The following is a 13,960-nucleotide window of genomic DNA, read 5'->3' on the forward strand; positions in this document are numbered from 1 at the left end:
TTGCCCTCTTCTTCTGTTGTTGGACTACAAACTCCCATCGTCCGTATCTAGCTAGCAAGGACCAGTGGTCAGGGATGATGGGAGTTGTAGTGAAGCAACAGCTGGAGGGGCAAGTTTAAGAAACACCCGAGTTAAATGAATCTTATGGGTGCAAAATGGCTGCCCACTGCTTTCCTTCCACCTGGCACCACTGTCTCTTCAGGTAGTAAACGCTGATAAATGTGTTTTGAGTTGCAGCAGCTATGCATTCTAAGAGCAGACTCAGCTTGTTGACTTCCTGTCACGCAGGAAGCAAAATGGAACCTTTCTGAAATAGTTGGGAGTTTATACATTCTGAGTCCCCTAGATATGCAGAAGACGTAGGTCTGGGCATTAGAAGAGGGACTTAGGCGCAGGCAAGCCCTGCCCACGATATAACGCTAGGTGAAGGCATCACCATGCTCTGGGCAATGTATCGCCCAGGCCTACCACGTATGCCCTTTTGAGCTCCTTGGAGGAGAGGAAGGGTAGAAATGAAATAAATGCACTAGCAAGAGAACTAATAATAATAATAATTTATAATTTATACCCCACCCATCTGGCTGGGCCTCCCCAGCCACTCTGGGCAGCTTCCAACAGATTAAAATACAATAATCTATTCAACATTAAAAGCTTCCCTAAACAGGGCTGCCTTCAGATGTCTTCTAAAAGGGGTGGGAGACCCTCAGACATGCAGTGTTCTATACTGGGACCCTAAAAGCACCTGATTGTGTATTTAAAAAGGATAAATAAAATCTGGGCAGTGTTTGAAATGCATGTAGCACAGGGATGGGAAACCTGTGCCCCCCAGATGTTTCCAGCATCCCTACCAGCCACTGTGCCCAGGGATGATAGGAGTTGTAATCCAGCAACATCTGGAGGGCCACAGGTTCCCGGAGGAAAGAGATGCTGGTGCAAGTGGCCAATGGGCTCACTGTTTCGTTCTGTTTGCTTCTCTCTTTTTTGCAGGTAATAAAGTAAACGGGGAAAGGAAGAGAAGGTGGAGATGGAACTGCCAAATCATGCCAAACAACTGCTGCTGCAACTAAACCAGCAACGAGCCAAAGGTTTCCTCTGTGATGTGATCATTGTCGTCGAAAATGCCCTCTTCCGCGCCCACAAGAATATCCTCGCAGCCAGCAGCATGTACTTCAAATCCCTCGTCCTGCACGACAACCTGATCAACCTAGATACCGACATGGTCAACCCCACAGTGTTCCGGCAAATCTTGGACTTTATTTATACTGGGAAGCTCTTAATGACCGACCAGCCTGGTGAACAGAACTTCAATGCTCTCCTCACGGCCGCAAGCTACCTCCAGCTACCCGACCTAGCTGCCCTCTGCAGAAAGAAGCTGAAACGCAATGGGAGGTCCTTCGCTGGCAGGGCCGGCGGAGTCCCCAGCGTCGGGAGACCCCCTCGGAGTCAGAGACTTTCCACTGCTTCAGTCATCACTCGTTATTCAGGGTCAGCCGAGGGGCTGAAGGGCTCTCACTTGAAGGAGATGCCAAAGGGGAAGATCTCGGACGACGAGGTCTTCATCAGCAGCTCCAACCAAGAGAACTCGCATGCCTTGAGTAGGGGGATCAGCAAGAACGGCGGAGACGGGAGCAGCAGCAGTGCGAACGGGAGCAGCGGAGACCAGGAGCTGGGCCTCGACCTGTCCAAGAAAAGCCCCTCGCTTCCCCCAGCACCATTCCAGGACGACACGCCGCACGGCGAAAGCCAGCGTGGTTCCCCCCGACCTGCCTCAGCCCCTGCAGCCAACAGTGCCTCATCGTTTGACGAGTCCGGAGCCGCACCCAACCTCCCTGACAACTGCGAACCGATGGAAATGGACTTGAGCGAAGACCGCCAGTCCCTCCCGGAAGGCAGCCAGAGGAAAAGCCTGCGCCATTCGTCACGCAAGAAGGAGTGGCTCAAGAAAGACGGCGCCTTCGACAGGAAGGAGGGCAGCGGTGGCGGCAAAGGCAGCGAGGAGAGCGAGGGACTGCCCAACGGTATCCTGATGGGCCCCTTGTGCAAGTCGGCGGAGCGGAGCCTCGGCCTGGGCGCCTATGGGTCGGAGCTGCCGTTCACCTGCAAAGAGGATGTCGAGAACGGGAAGGAGAACAGCGACGACAGCGGGCAGAGCGAGAGCGAGAGTGGCGGGCACACTAGCGCCAACTACGTCTACCGGCAGGAAGGCTACGAGCCGGTGGCCTTTGGGGACAACCTTTATGTCTGCATCCCGTGCGGGAAGGGCTTCCCCAGTTCCGAGCAGCTGAACGCCCACGTGGAGAAACACACCGAGGAAGACCTGTACATCAAGGAGGAAGGGACGTACGACGACAAAGAGGAGGAAGCGGAGGATCTGTCCAACCCCAACCAGCCCTACACCACGGAGTCGCGGCCCTTCAAGTGCTCTGTTTGCGAGAAGAGCTACAAAGACCCGGCCACCCTCCGGCAGCACGAGAAGACTCACTGGCTGACGCGGCCTTTCCCATGCAATATCTGCGGCAAGATGTTCACGCAGCGGGGCACCATGACGCGTCACATGCGCAGCCACTTGGGCCTCAAGCCCTTTGCTTGCGAGGAGTGCGGGATGCGCTTTACCCGGCAGTACCGACTGACAGAGCATATGCGCGTCCACTCAGGGGAAAAGCCCTACGAATGTCAGCTGTGTGGCGGGAAGTTCACCCAGCAGCGCAATCTCATCAGCCACCTACGAATGCATACCTCTCCTACATAAAGCCAAAGACTCTGCAATGAGCTCTGAGCCCACCCGCCATAAACATATACCTTTCCCTAGACTTGCTGCTTTAAAAAAAGAAAGAAAGAAACAAATAAGGGCCATTTCCGTCCCTGTTCAGTCATGGGGGGGCCTCAAACAAGCAGAGCTTTATTTCTTTCTCTTCCCCGTCGTGTCCCCCCCCCCAAAAAAAACCTCCAAATATACAAAGAAAAGCCAGCCCACAATGAAGCTGCTGTCTCTCCATTTACGTTTTTCTCCCCCATGCCACCCACCCACCCCTCTTTTTTTTCTTTATTTCTTTGCCTTTTAGGTCAAGAAATGCCACTACTCTGCTTAAGATTGTGGGGACATCTAGCTTAACTATAAGCCCAGGTGTGGAGAGAAAAGGGGGGGGGTTGAGGTGCAAGAAATTCCTTCCCGACTGATGCTAATTGGAAATGACGGCCCAAAGGGGCCGATCCTTGCGATTGGGGTGGGGAGGAAAGACAGGCCATAAGCTGCTTCGCATCCCCTCACTTTCCTTTCTTAGCACTTTGGAATTTCCGTTTCTAAAACTTGACCCAAGTATTATTCCCCTCCCCCCCCCAAAAAAAATGCTGATGGATGTTGCGCACAGACTTTTCCGGTTCCTGTGGCTGTTTTTCCTAGCCATGGGCCTTAATTTCTGCCCACCCACCCCCTGCTCTCCTAACCATTGACATTGGTTGTTGCCCCTAAAAGCTACCGGTGGGGAGCATTTCTTGCCACAGAGTCCAATTTGTTTTGTTGTTATTATTATCGTTATTTGTTTTCTTTTCTCAGAAAACGCCTCAGAATTTCTTTGATTGGCCACAGTTGAGGAAAATTTTGTTGGTGGCCCAGTCAGTTGGCCGCCTCTCACATGGGGGAGAGTCTTAATGAATCCTCAATAGTTTTTGCATGCTTTCAGTCTATGAAAGGTGGCACGTTTCCCCCCCCCCCCCCGGTTATTTTTCAGCGATGCGAGTTCGGCCTACTTCGCCGTTGCACACCAAACATGTACCTCTTCACCTCCATGTTTTCGTCCTAGACCTTACTTAAATTTACTTCAACCTTATCCATGACTGAATGGGAGTCGGGTGCCCCTGGGGAATTTACTTCAGCTGAGCAGGGGGGGTCGTCTTTTATGTTTCTCCCCCCCCCAAAAAAAAACCAATAGTTCGTATGAATATTCTTTGCTTAGAGGTACTTGTTTTATTAAGAAGAAAAAAGAAAATTGTTAAAACGTTTATGTAATTGTTGGAACTGGAAGGTTTTGAGGTAACTCTTAACATAAGAGCGGGCGCAGGGAGTGGGTTTGATAATAGGCTGGAATTGCTACAAGTTCCTTTAGGTACATCTTTATTTTGTGTGTGTGTGTGTGCGTGTGTGCGTGTTTAGCTTTTTTCTCCCTCACTAAAGAACGGGTTCGGCCCGTTCCCTTTGCTACCTCTTGAACTCATGAGAACAATAAGATGGTTAGTGAAATATTAGGTGTGGCGTTTTGTCCCCCTGCCCCTCTTCCTCCCCCCCCCCCATCCCACCCCTTGTAAGTAAGTGTACAAAGTAGAAACTAAATTAAAACTTTTAAGGGATTTTTTGCCACCTCGTCCTACCCCTCAAGAAGTCCATTTAAAATGAGCATTTTGAAGCAAACCTTGGCCAAAGACAATAGGTAGATTGCAAGCCAGAAGCCCGAGTGAATAGTGCTGTAGGGGGGCGCTGGCTTTTCACCAAAATTACTGATTTTTCTGTCCGTGAGGAAACTTTTTTCTTTTCTTTAAGAGCTTCTGGGCTCTTTCCAGCTTTGTTTTATTGCACCTGGATGCTGTTTTTTGGGGGGTGGGGGTAAAGAATGTCTACTGTCCGTTGCTTTCCTTAAAACATCTGGATTAGCAAAAAAGTGACCATCTGACAGGATAAGGGAACGCCGTTGTAGCAGGCGACATTTTCCTAGGATCCAGAGTGCAATAAGAGAGTGTGGGAAGCCCAACCAAAGTGTTTCATATCCTCCCTTTTCGTTGAGGGGGTGGTGGTGAGGGAGATTGTGGGGGGGGTGGTATTTCCCCCCTGCTCTTTTCATGATGGCGGCGATGGTCGTCGTCAGGGAAATCTTAAAACGTACGCCACACACGAGTCGGAAAGGTCGGAAGAGCGAACGTTTCCGACAGCCTCTGTGGAAGACTTCACAGCCAACAGCTGCTATAGGTTTTAGGAGGAGCGGACAATAGAGTATATCGCTCGCCATTTTGTGGCCCCTTGACTTTGTTGGCGTGACGTTTTGTGAAAAGCAATGGCTTTCCCCCACCACCATCATTGCCCCCTAGTGTGTGGGGGGGAGTGCGGTGGTAAAACGTTTTTTGCAGTCCCTTTAGAATCATCCTGTCTAAAATTGAGTAAGGTTTACATTTTTCCCCGCTTTAACTTTCTTGCTCAAAACCATTGTTCTCTTTATTATTATTATTATAATTATTATTATTATTAATATTATTATTATTATTATTGGTAGGGTTCACCAAAGCCCTATGTCTTTTTTCTTCAGAAAAGGAAAAAAATCTTGTGTCTTTTTAAGTTTAGACCAAAAAAAGTAAAAAAAGTTGAGCATATTCAAATAAAAAACAAAGATAAGCTTTCATTATTATTTTTCTCCCCCCCCCCAAAAAAAAACTTTTTTCCCCTCTTAAGAAATAGACCATATAAAGTGTTTTGGGTCACTTTGAATGACTGGAGTTCAGACCTCCATGCAGGAAAGACTTCCAAATATTCCTAATCTCTCAACTCCCAGCCAGCAAGGTCAATAATATTGGGTGATGGGAGGTGTATTCTGGAAATATATGGAGGGCCACAGATTAAGCGCAACCATATTTTGTCTTGTCACGTTACAAGAAAAGGTTCCTTCCCCATTCTGTATAACTTTGCCTCGCGCAATGTCGGGCTGCTTTCTAATACCACACACCCCTTTGTTCTAGTGTCGCCATTTTGATAACAGAGCACTGGTGTGGAATGATTAGTTCCTAAGACCACCCACCAAAAATATTAATAATCAAAAGATGCATTTCTTTTCCTTTTGTTCTATTAAAAAAACAAAACACTACCGTTGGGTTGGATACAGACTTAAGTCCTATGGGCCTACTGACCTCAGTAGGACTAAGTCTGGATTCAATCTGCAGTCTGCTTTGTGGGAGGCGATGAAAAAAAACACCAAAATAATGTAGCCTGTAAATCTTCACCTTCAACCCTGTAGGAAACTTGGGAGTTCAGAGCGGGGAGAGGCTCTGAACTCTTTTAACATCCCTTCTTGTGCTCCAAGCTGCTCACACACATACATGAAATTAAAAGGAAGGTCTTTGCTGACTCCATAATAAAGACCCACTAGAGGTTAATGGATTGCAGCGCCCCTATGTAATAGACCAGACCTAGTTGTGTTGCAGGTGTTAGATTATATGAGATCTGTACTGCACAGCCACCATAGATGTTCAACATAGAGACATCCGTGGTGGATTTGGTGCACATGCCTTGCCAAAGCCAGAAAAAAGCTCTAAGCCAACACCTGTGAATTAATACTTTGAGGGACATAAGGCCTCGATCGGCGGGGTTGTTCCCACCGCCCAGGAGCCAAAGGGCACAGGTGTTGGTTTTTATTTTATTTTATTTTTGAACAGCGCAAACCGACAGGGCTCGGGTCTTCCCCCGCTACCTTCCTTCTCACGTTATCCAGGACCCTTTCCCCACACTTTCTTCTCTTGAGATGCCCTTGGAACCAAGTCCTGAGCCAGTAATCTGGTATCTGAAGCCAAGAGTTGAGATTCACTCTGCTTTATTCCTACCTCACCCTCCAAAAAAAAAAGCAGAATGCCTAACTCTTTCTCGCCACACACACCCTGCTTTTCCTGTTGCAGTTACAAAGCAACAGCGGTTCTCTCCATTCCACGCCACAGTTTGTGTGAAGGTTTTCCTCTTCCCCACCCAGCGCACTTTCCTTTCAACTGGCAACGACTACGATTAAAAATAGCATTAGTGCGGCCACGGCATCGCCCTGGTGGTCAAGACTCGTCCGAGGCACGACAGTCAGACTTTTTTGCTGAGCCAAAGGAGCAAGTGAATTTTGAGCGGCTCCTTAACCAAGTCCTTTGTAGCACCCATTCCCGCTTTGTGACACTTTTTTACCACTACTTTTTTTCCTTTCCGGTGGCCAAGATGTGCGCTTAAAAGTATTCTCTGTGGGAGGCTGGTGCTGCAGGGAATTGCATCTTTTGTCTGGTTGTATACATAGCAAGTTGCTGTTTGGTTATTAAATATCCTCCTGTAGTTATCCAAAGAGGAGCTCAAGAGTTGTGGAGAGCAAACTATCCTATGATCCCGCAAAAAAAATGTCTTTCATCCAGTAGTTGTTGGGGGTGGGCGAGGGTAGAGGTGTTAGGCTTGATTTGGGTTTCGTTTTGCTAATGGTTTGAAATTTTGGGATCTTGGAAGTTTCAGGACCCATTTGTTGTTGGGTGTGTGTCCCCCCTCTTGTTCATTAATTATTGTTAAAGGAGCCTCCTTTTTATTTTATTTTTTATTTCTTCCCCTCAGCACTTAACATGACAAAAAGTCTGTGTACAGCGTGAGTATTGTACAAAAATGGGGGGAAAGTTTCTCCTTTTTCTTTCCCCCCCTTCATCCCCCCTTTTTTCCAAAAGTAGTTGTATAGAGTTGTGTTCCATATAATACCGAATGATGACTTCTTTCCAAATTGTGACAATAATAATGAAAAAAAAAACCGAATAATACTCAAAACTTCAGGGACTGTTCAGGACTTATTTAGAGGGTCTGAGCACTCAACTGCATTTGTACGACATAGTATTGTATCAAGCATTTTCTGTATTTTAATGAAAAAGCAAAACACTAGTTTCATATTTAAGATTTTAAGAGTTTGTTGGGTGGGGTGGGGTGGGAATTACATTTTTTTTGTTCTGTTTTTTTGTTTTTGTTTTGTTTTTTGGAGATACAGAACGAGCCTCCTGAGGATTTTCTTTCTTTCTTTTGAAGTGCAGGGGCCTGGCAGCTTGATGATATGCTTTAGTCAGTTTAGATCCAGAATGTTTTCGGAATAACAGGAGAGGAAAATAAAGAATAAACTAGAAGAAGTTGTATTAAAAATAAAAGAAAAGATAGCTCATACCCAAATCCACGAAACTATTTTTTAAACCAAAGCACATTTTGAAATGAGTATGGAACCTCGCTTGGCTCAGAAAAAAAAATTAATATATTTATCTCATTGTTTACATAAACTTCTACAGTTACAGACCTCAACAGATCTAGGGGCCAGTCAAAATTAATCTTTGCTTTTTCCATTGGTTTAGCTGTCAAATGGCTTAATACAATTTTGTTTTTTGGGGGGGCATTTAGTTAAATATATACATATTTCTCACCAACTCTCTTTAGGAAGTAATCTGCATTCCACCACATTTTTCGGATGCACCAGGTGTCAGAGGGGGAAAGAGTCACATAGGCCTCACTAGTTACCTGAAATACCCTGAAAACAGGAAAGAGATTTCCATTCAAAGCAGTTCAGGGACAGACAGGATCAGGTGGAGGAAGCAGGGAATTTCATAGAGGCGGGCTTCCATCTGTTAAAGCTGCATTGCATAGGAAGTAAAGGCATCCATTGGTGGTTAATACATATGGTGCTGGATTTGAAGGGTTTTGTAAGAAAGGGAAAGAGGGAGATAAAGGACGTGGATGGATGTGTCCCCAGCAATCACATATCTGAGCAGGGATGGTGGGAGCAGCAGATGGAGGAGGGCAAACAGACGCCTAACGTTAGCCGAGAAGCTGGGCTGCTGTTCTTTTTAGCCCCTGCTAATGGGAAATTGCCAAATATAATATTTATATATATATGTATATCTTTATTCCAGCTGTGGGCTACTCTGGAGAGCCACAATGTTTTCAGAAGACACCAAAGAGCTTCTGACAAGTAGCTTTATCTTAGGGCATTAGCCTCAGAAAGGAGGAAGGGCCTTCCTTAGCTGGCCCTGGACCGAAATGTCCACAGGTATTAAAAGGGCTCAGTAATCAAAAGACCAGCCTTGGGCAACCTTTGAGAGGTAGTCTCTCTGGTATGTGCCCTCCCTGGATTCAGATGCATGGGCGCATATGCCAAAATTGCTTAGATTCCTACCACTTTCTGCCTTTTCTCTCTCTTTTTTTTGACGATTTGGATTAATTCACTCCAATGAGGCTTGGTCAGGGATGAGGAGTTGACATGCAAGTCCCCAAATCAGCAAGTCTGCCTGACCCAGTTCGTAGTTTGGTGGGCACTGTAGAGGAAGCACACCACTTTCTATCTCAGCAGGGTGTGTTAAATACCATGGGCCTCTGGGCCACCCAATGTACAACATAGATGAGAAGCCATTTCTTGTCCTGTTTATGGGCCTTGTGTTTCCGTTCCCTCTCTGGTGGTTTGGCCAGACTGTGACCTGGGTAGGCTAGATCCCAAGTTGTAGCGCTCATGAGAGTGGAAGTGCTCTTTGTATATTCTTGTTTTTTCTAACGGAAGAAAGAAAAAAGGCAATGCAAGACATACAAAAGTATTTCCATGTTTTAAAAAAGGCATGCTTAGTTTTGCATCTTAGATAAGAATGAGAATGATCACCGAAGAACATTTATAATTATGAAGCCCCCACCTTCCAAAATTATACACACTTCTCCACTTGGCATTTTTGTTTAATTTAGTGCTGTTTTTCCACTTAATGCCAAAGCCACCTCATTATTTTTTTTGGGAGAGAGGGAAAAAAAACCTACTTTGGGGTGAGAAGAGGCAGGAGAAGCCTGATGGAAAACAAACAAATTAATTTTGCCTGGTCTTGAATATCTAACAAAGATGGTGCAAACACTATTTGACAGTGTTGTTTTTTGTATCAATATGTATGTGCAGTAATGAATGTATTTATTTCTCAAAATTCTGTATGCACAGTTTTGCAAGGAAAAAAAAGAAACTCAGAGCATTTGCAAAAGATGAAAAGATGTGTCCGCAGGGTCTTCGCTACAGGATTTCAAAGAGTAAAAATAAAAATAAAAATGTATTAAAAAGTTTTAAAACTTAAAAAAACAAAAAAGAATCTCAGAGACTCTCAGCATAGCCATAAACCATAGCCTGTGAAGACAATACAAAGACTGGACTTTTGTAGCTTTTTTGCATAGAAGACGGATTTGTTTTGCTGTATTTAAATGTTTCCAGTTACAATGTCATTCTTATACGATTTCCTGTCCTCTTTTTTTCTCTCTCATATGTTTGTGCGTGTGCGTGCGTGTGCAGATGTATACACGTGCGTGTGTGAGCAAGGATGTCAAGCACTGATTTTGAACAGTGCAGGTCAAAGTCTGGGTTAGCAGTATTTTTATTTTTTACCATGTCACTTCTGTTCTAAAACGCAGGAACGTCAGGCCTGAAAAGGAAACACCTGGGGCATTTGGTGATAGATGACAAAACCTATGATCTGAAGTGGAGCAGTGGTGTGGGGATGTGGTCAGGGTTTGATTATCATGGTAAGAAAGAAAAAGAGATAGGTGCAGGCAGTGTGAGCCCTATTCTATGCTGATGCTTGGATAGGAAAATGTCCTCCCAGCCCATTCCAGTGTCTTTCCCTTTCCCTCGGTGTTTACAATGCAAGCAATAATAATGGTCAAATATTTTGGCATAGAGATAAAGTTAGCAAAGGGGTGGGGGGGACAGGTTAACAAAGGGGGGGAATGGATTATGCACCATACTTGTGGGTGTTTTTGACGTGATGCGGCCGCAGTGTTCCCATACCACCACATGCTCAAACATTTCTTGTTATCTGGGACTGTTCACATCATTTTATAGCACCTGCCCCCAACCTTTCGCCAAAAGGGACCACAGCTATTGCGTGAAAGCTCAAGCACTGGGGAGTCTCCTGCCACAGTTCCAACCAGTCTCTTCCTGCTTGCATCATGCCGTCAAGACGAGAGTTGTCATTCCTTCCGCAGGGCAAAAGCATTATGCAGCGCAAGGGTGCTGAGCCTGAGAAATGACCCCAAATCGTCTCTGAGAGCCCTGCCGTTCTAAGTAGGACAAGCAGGGTCTCAGTGAAATTGGGGGAAGTGGCAGTTTAAGGGCCAAGCTGGACCTTTTCAGTCAAGTGCTGCTAGGTCTAAGGATCAAAGGAGACATCAGACGCAGTGCACAGATAACATGGCATGTGTCTAAAGTAGTGCCAGAACAAGGGCATTGGATACAACCCATTACCAGGATGCCCCTTATTTAAAAGGGCAGGGAAGGCACATCTGGAGGGCCAACTTGGATCATACAAGTGCACTGTGTTTCATCCTGATGGGTGCCCAGCATTAGAAATGTACAAAGGCTGTCTAGTCTTTGCCTGCCTGCTTTTTTCCTACTCCAAATTCCCCTCCATCCTGTGCAGGGTTCCAGATGTGTACCTGCTGAGGAGGAAACAGCTGGTGGGGTGAAGCATTAAGCACCCCTCTTTCTTCCGAGGTCCTGTCCACCCATGTGGTTGTTGAGATAATGTTACGTGCCGGCTGCCACCGCCATGTAAAACTCGCTTCTTTTGAACCTGGAGTCTTAAAAAGCAAACCTTTTTGCGGGGTCTTAAGGCAGCAAGATTGCAAACCCCCTAGAAATCGGGCCCTCGACATTTCACTGCCATGGGTGCTGTTTTCCACACCTACAGGCGTACGTTACACAGGCATCTAGGAAATAGAAGCTAGATATATTTAATACTAAGTGACATTAAAATGAAGACCACAAAAACCTTACAGCCAGTGACTAGTTGAACAAGCTGCTTTTCCAACCTGGTGCCTTGCAGGTATTTCGGACTTCCAACTCCTATCTGGAGGCCCAAGCACTTGGGAGGGCACCCAGTTGGGGAAGGCTGCCTAACTACTACTACTAGGCTAAACCTCTCGCTCGATGCAACGCTGAGTTTTTGTCCCGGTCCTTCAGTCCCTCCTCCTGGCCTTCACTCCCATGTACTCATAAGCGTTCAGTTGGGGTGAGTGGGTTGGGGCTGGCTTCTCACGCACAATTACTGAAATGCTTTCCAAACGAATTATTTTCCTTTCAATGGGAGACGCTCCTAGGATCCGGAGTGAGATTTCCATGCTGTGCTGGACTTCCTTTCCGAGCTTCATGTGTTAATGGGGAAATAATTTCCCCGTTTTTCTACCTCACTCATACCTCCAGTGGATGTTGCAATACTTTTCTTTTAACTGTCTTTCAGAGCTCTCGGAAAGGATGTGGAGGGTGGGAACTTCTTCTTTTTAAGGCGTCCCACTCATTCTCTCTGCCCCGCCCCATCCTCTCTCTGCTACCTGTGTTGAACATGTGGTTTGGGTGCACCGACTGCCATGTCTTATATCACAAACAGGATAATGGAAGGTGCTTAGGTTAGCGCAAGGCATGGTGGAGAAAGTCACAACAAGACAGTTCATAGGTTTTGCTCTTACAGTACCAGCAAACGGGAATATATGTCTTGCATTCTGGATATACATACACAACTTTTATCAGTTGCAAGATAATGGTCGTAAATTAATAAACAGTTTTGGATTGTTCAGATTTTTTCCCTTTCCTCGGGGAGGGGGAGAGGAAGAGCCATGCTTTAGTGGGTTATTATTATTATTATTATTTAAAGTTCAACTGGGAAAAGCAGTGGTGCATCCCCCCTCCCCTGCCTTGTTTAAGCCTTAACTCTCTGCCAGACCAAAAATCCCAGATGTTTCCCTCGGCACGGCTGATGTTCCTCTTGCAATGTTCTGTTGGTTTCCTTCAAGAGCTTGAATTCAGGTCAGAGTTGCAGGGTGCTGTGGCTCCAACTCAAGTGTCATATTGGGGAAAATAAAAAACCAGAAATTATAATATGATCTCAGCATTCAGAAATTTGCAGTCTTAATGTACAGTGATGAGAAACTGTTATTTTATGAACTTTTCATTAAAAGGTTGATTGAAAATTATAATCTCATTCCTCTTTTAGTCTCGGCATGCTTGCATTTATATTGTTATTTATTTTGTTATTCTGTTAATTCCAGCATGAAGTCACCAGGTGGGTCTCAACAATGTAAAATGCAACATTAAAAAACAGTTTAAAGCCAATCACAGTCACAAGAATTGGGGGTTTTCTAAATTGTGTGTGTTTGTGTGTGTCACAGACTTGAGTGAAGTGTTTCCTCAGCATACGGCAAAAACAGTAATGGTGCGAGATGTACTTTTGTGAGAAGGGAATTCCACAACTTAGGGGCTGCCACAGAGAATGCCATCAACCTGGACCACCCCAAACTTCTCAGGGTGGAGAAACTACGAAGAGGTCCCCATCTGCTAATCTTACACCTGAGAAGGGTCTGTAGGGAAGGAGATGATCTTTTTGTGAAAGAAGACACACTTTGTACAGATCAAGAATTGTGTATGCAGACTCTGCACTCTGAATGTTACATGAAAGTAGCCCCAAGTGTACGACACATCTGTGTACACAGGTACGCAGATTGTACACTCACTGAATGATAACATGTGAACACTTAGAAGAATGTTTAGACTTTTCCTTCCAATGAAAAAGCTGACAGGAAGCCACATTATGGAATGTATTTCAAATCCAGATACCTACCCCCCCTCCAAATGCAGAGAAGAGATACCACAATTCAAATGCTGAAGTGGAAGGCTAAAGTGATTCAAAGCTTTTTGGGGAGGGGGGGAAGGCAGCTAAGAGGGAACATAGTAGGATTATTTAATATGTTGATCATCCTGTCTGGACAAAGCCCAGATCCCGAACTTAATTGGAACGATCCAGGGACTCTGCTACATTAGTCAAAAAACAACAGATTGAATGCGCTATAAACATGCAAGACTAGATGGCGCCAGAGAGCACAATATTTTTGTATGTGATTTTCCATAGGGTTCCCCCACCTTTGTTATAACGATCCAATTTCTGACTTATTTATAGCGTTTTTTTTCCTAATGTGTGTAGTTCCACCCCAGGTTGTATACTGAGCAGGTCAAGGCAGCTCTGGATTCCTTTTCACTGAAGTGAGCTGGAGACATTATGAGAGGAAGGGGAGGATATTAAATGTGACGATTACGGGGGGAGATGGAGGCAAATAGTCTTTCCTGCATTGTCTTCCCCACCACTGTTGGACCCTAGGTCTGTGCAACATCCCTGATTTAGGGCCCAAATCAGGTCAAGTCAGGCCCACGGTGGT

The 13,960-nt window shown here is 45.6% G+C and overlaps 1 protein-coding gene across 13 annotated transcripts in view; it reads left to right on the forward strand.

The window, feature by feature from the left end:
• The window catches only part of HIC2 (HIC ZBTB transcriptional repressor 2), a 132,462-nt gene extending 119,735 nt beyond the window's left edge, over positions 1-12,727 (forward strand). For all 13 annotated transcript variants that reach the window (XM_088660162.1, XM_088660161.1, XM_088660163.1 and 10 more), the window contains one exon: positions 988-12,727. In XM_088660162.1, coding sequence (XP_088516288.1) covers positions 1,025-2,749 — 1,725 coding nt within the window. In that variant the 5' untranslated portion in view covers positions 988-1,024 and the 3' untranslated portion in view covers positions 2,750-12,727. The remainder of the gene's footprint in view (positions 1-987) is intronic.
• Positions 12,728-13,960: the final 1,233 nt, after the last annotated feature.

Source organism: Zootoca vivipara, chromosome 16, assembly GCF_965207765.1.
Source record: "Zootoca vivipara chromosome 16, rZooViv2.hap1.1, whole genome shotgun sequence".
In the NCBI taxonomy this organism is placed as follows: Eukaryota; Metazoa; Chordata; class Lepidosauria; order Squamata; family Lacertidae; genus Zootoca; species Zootoca vivipara.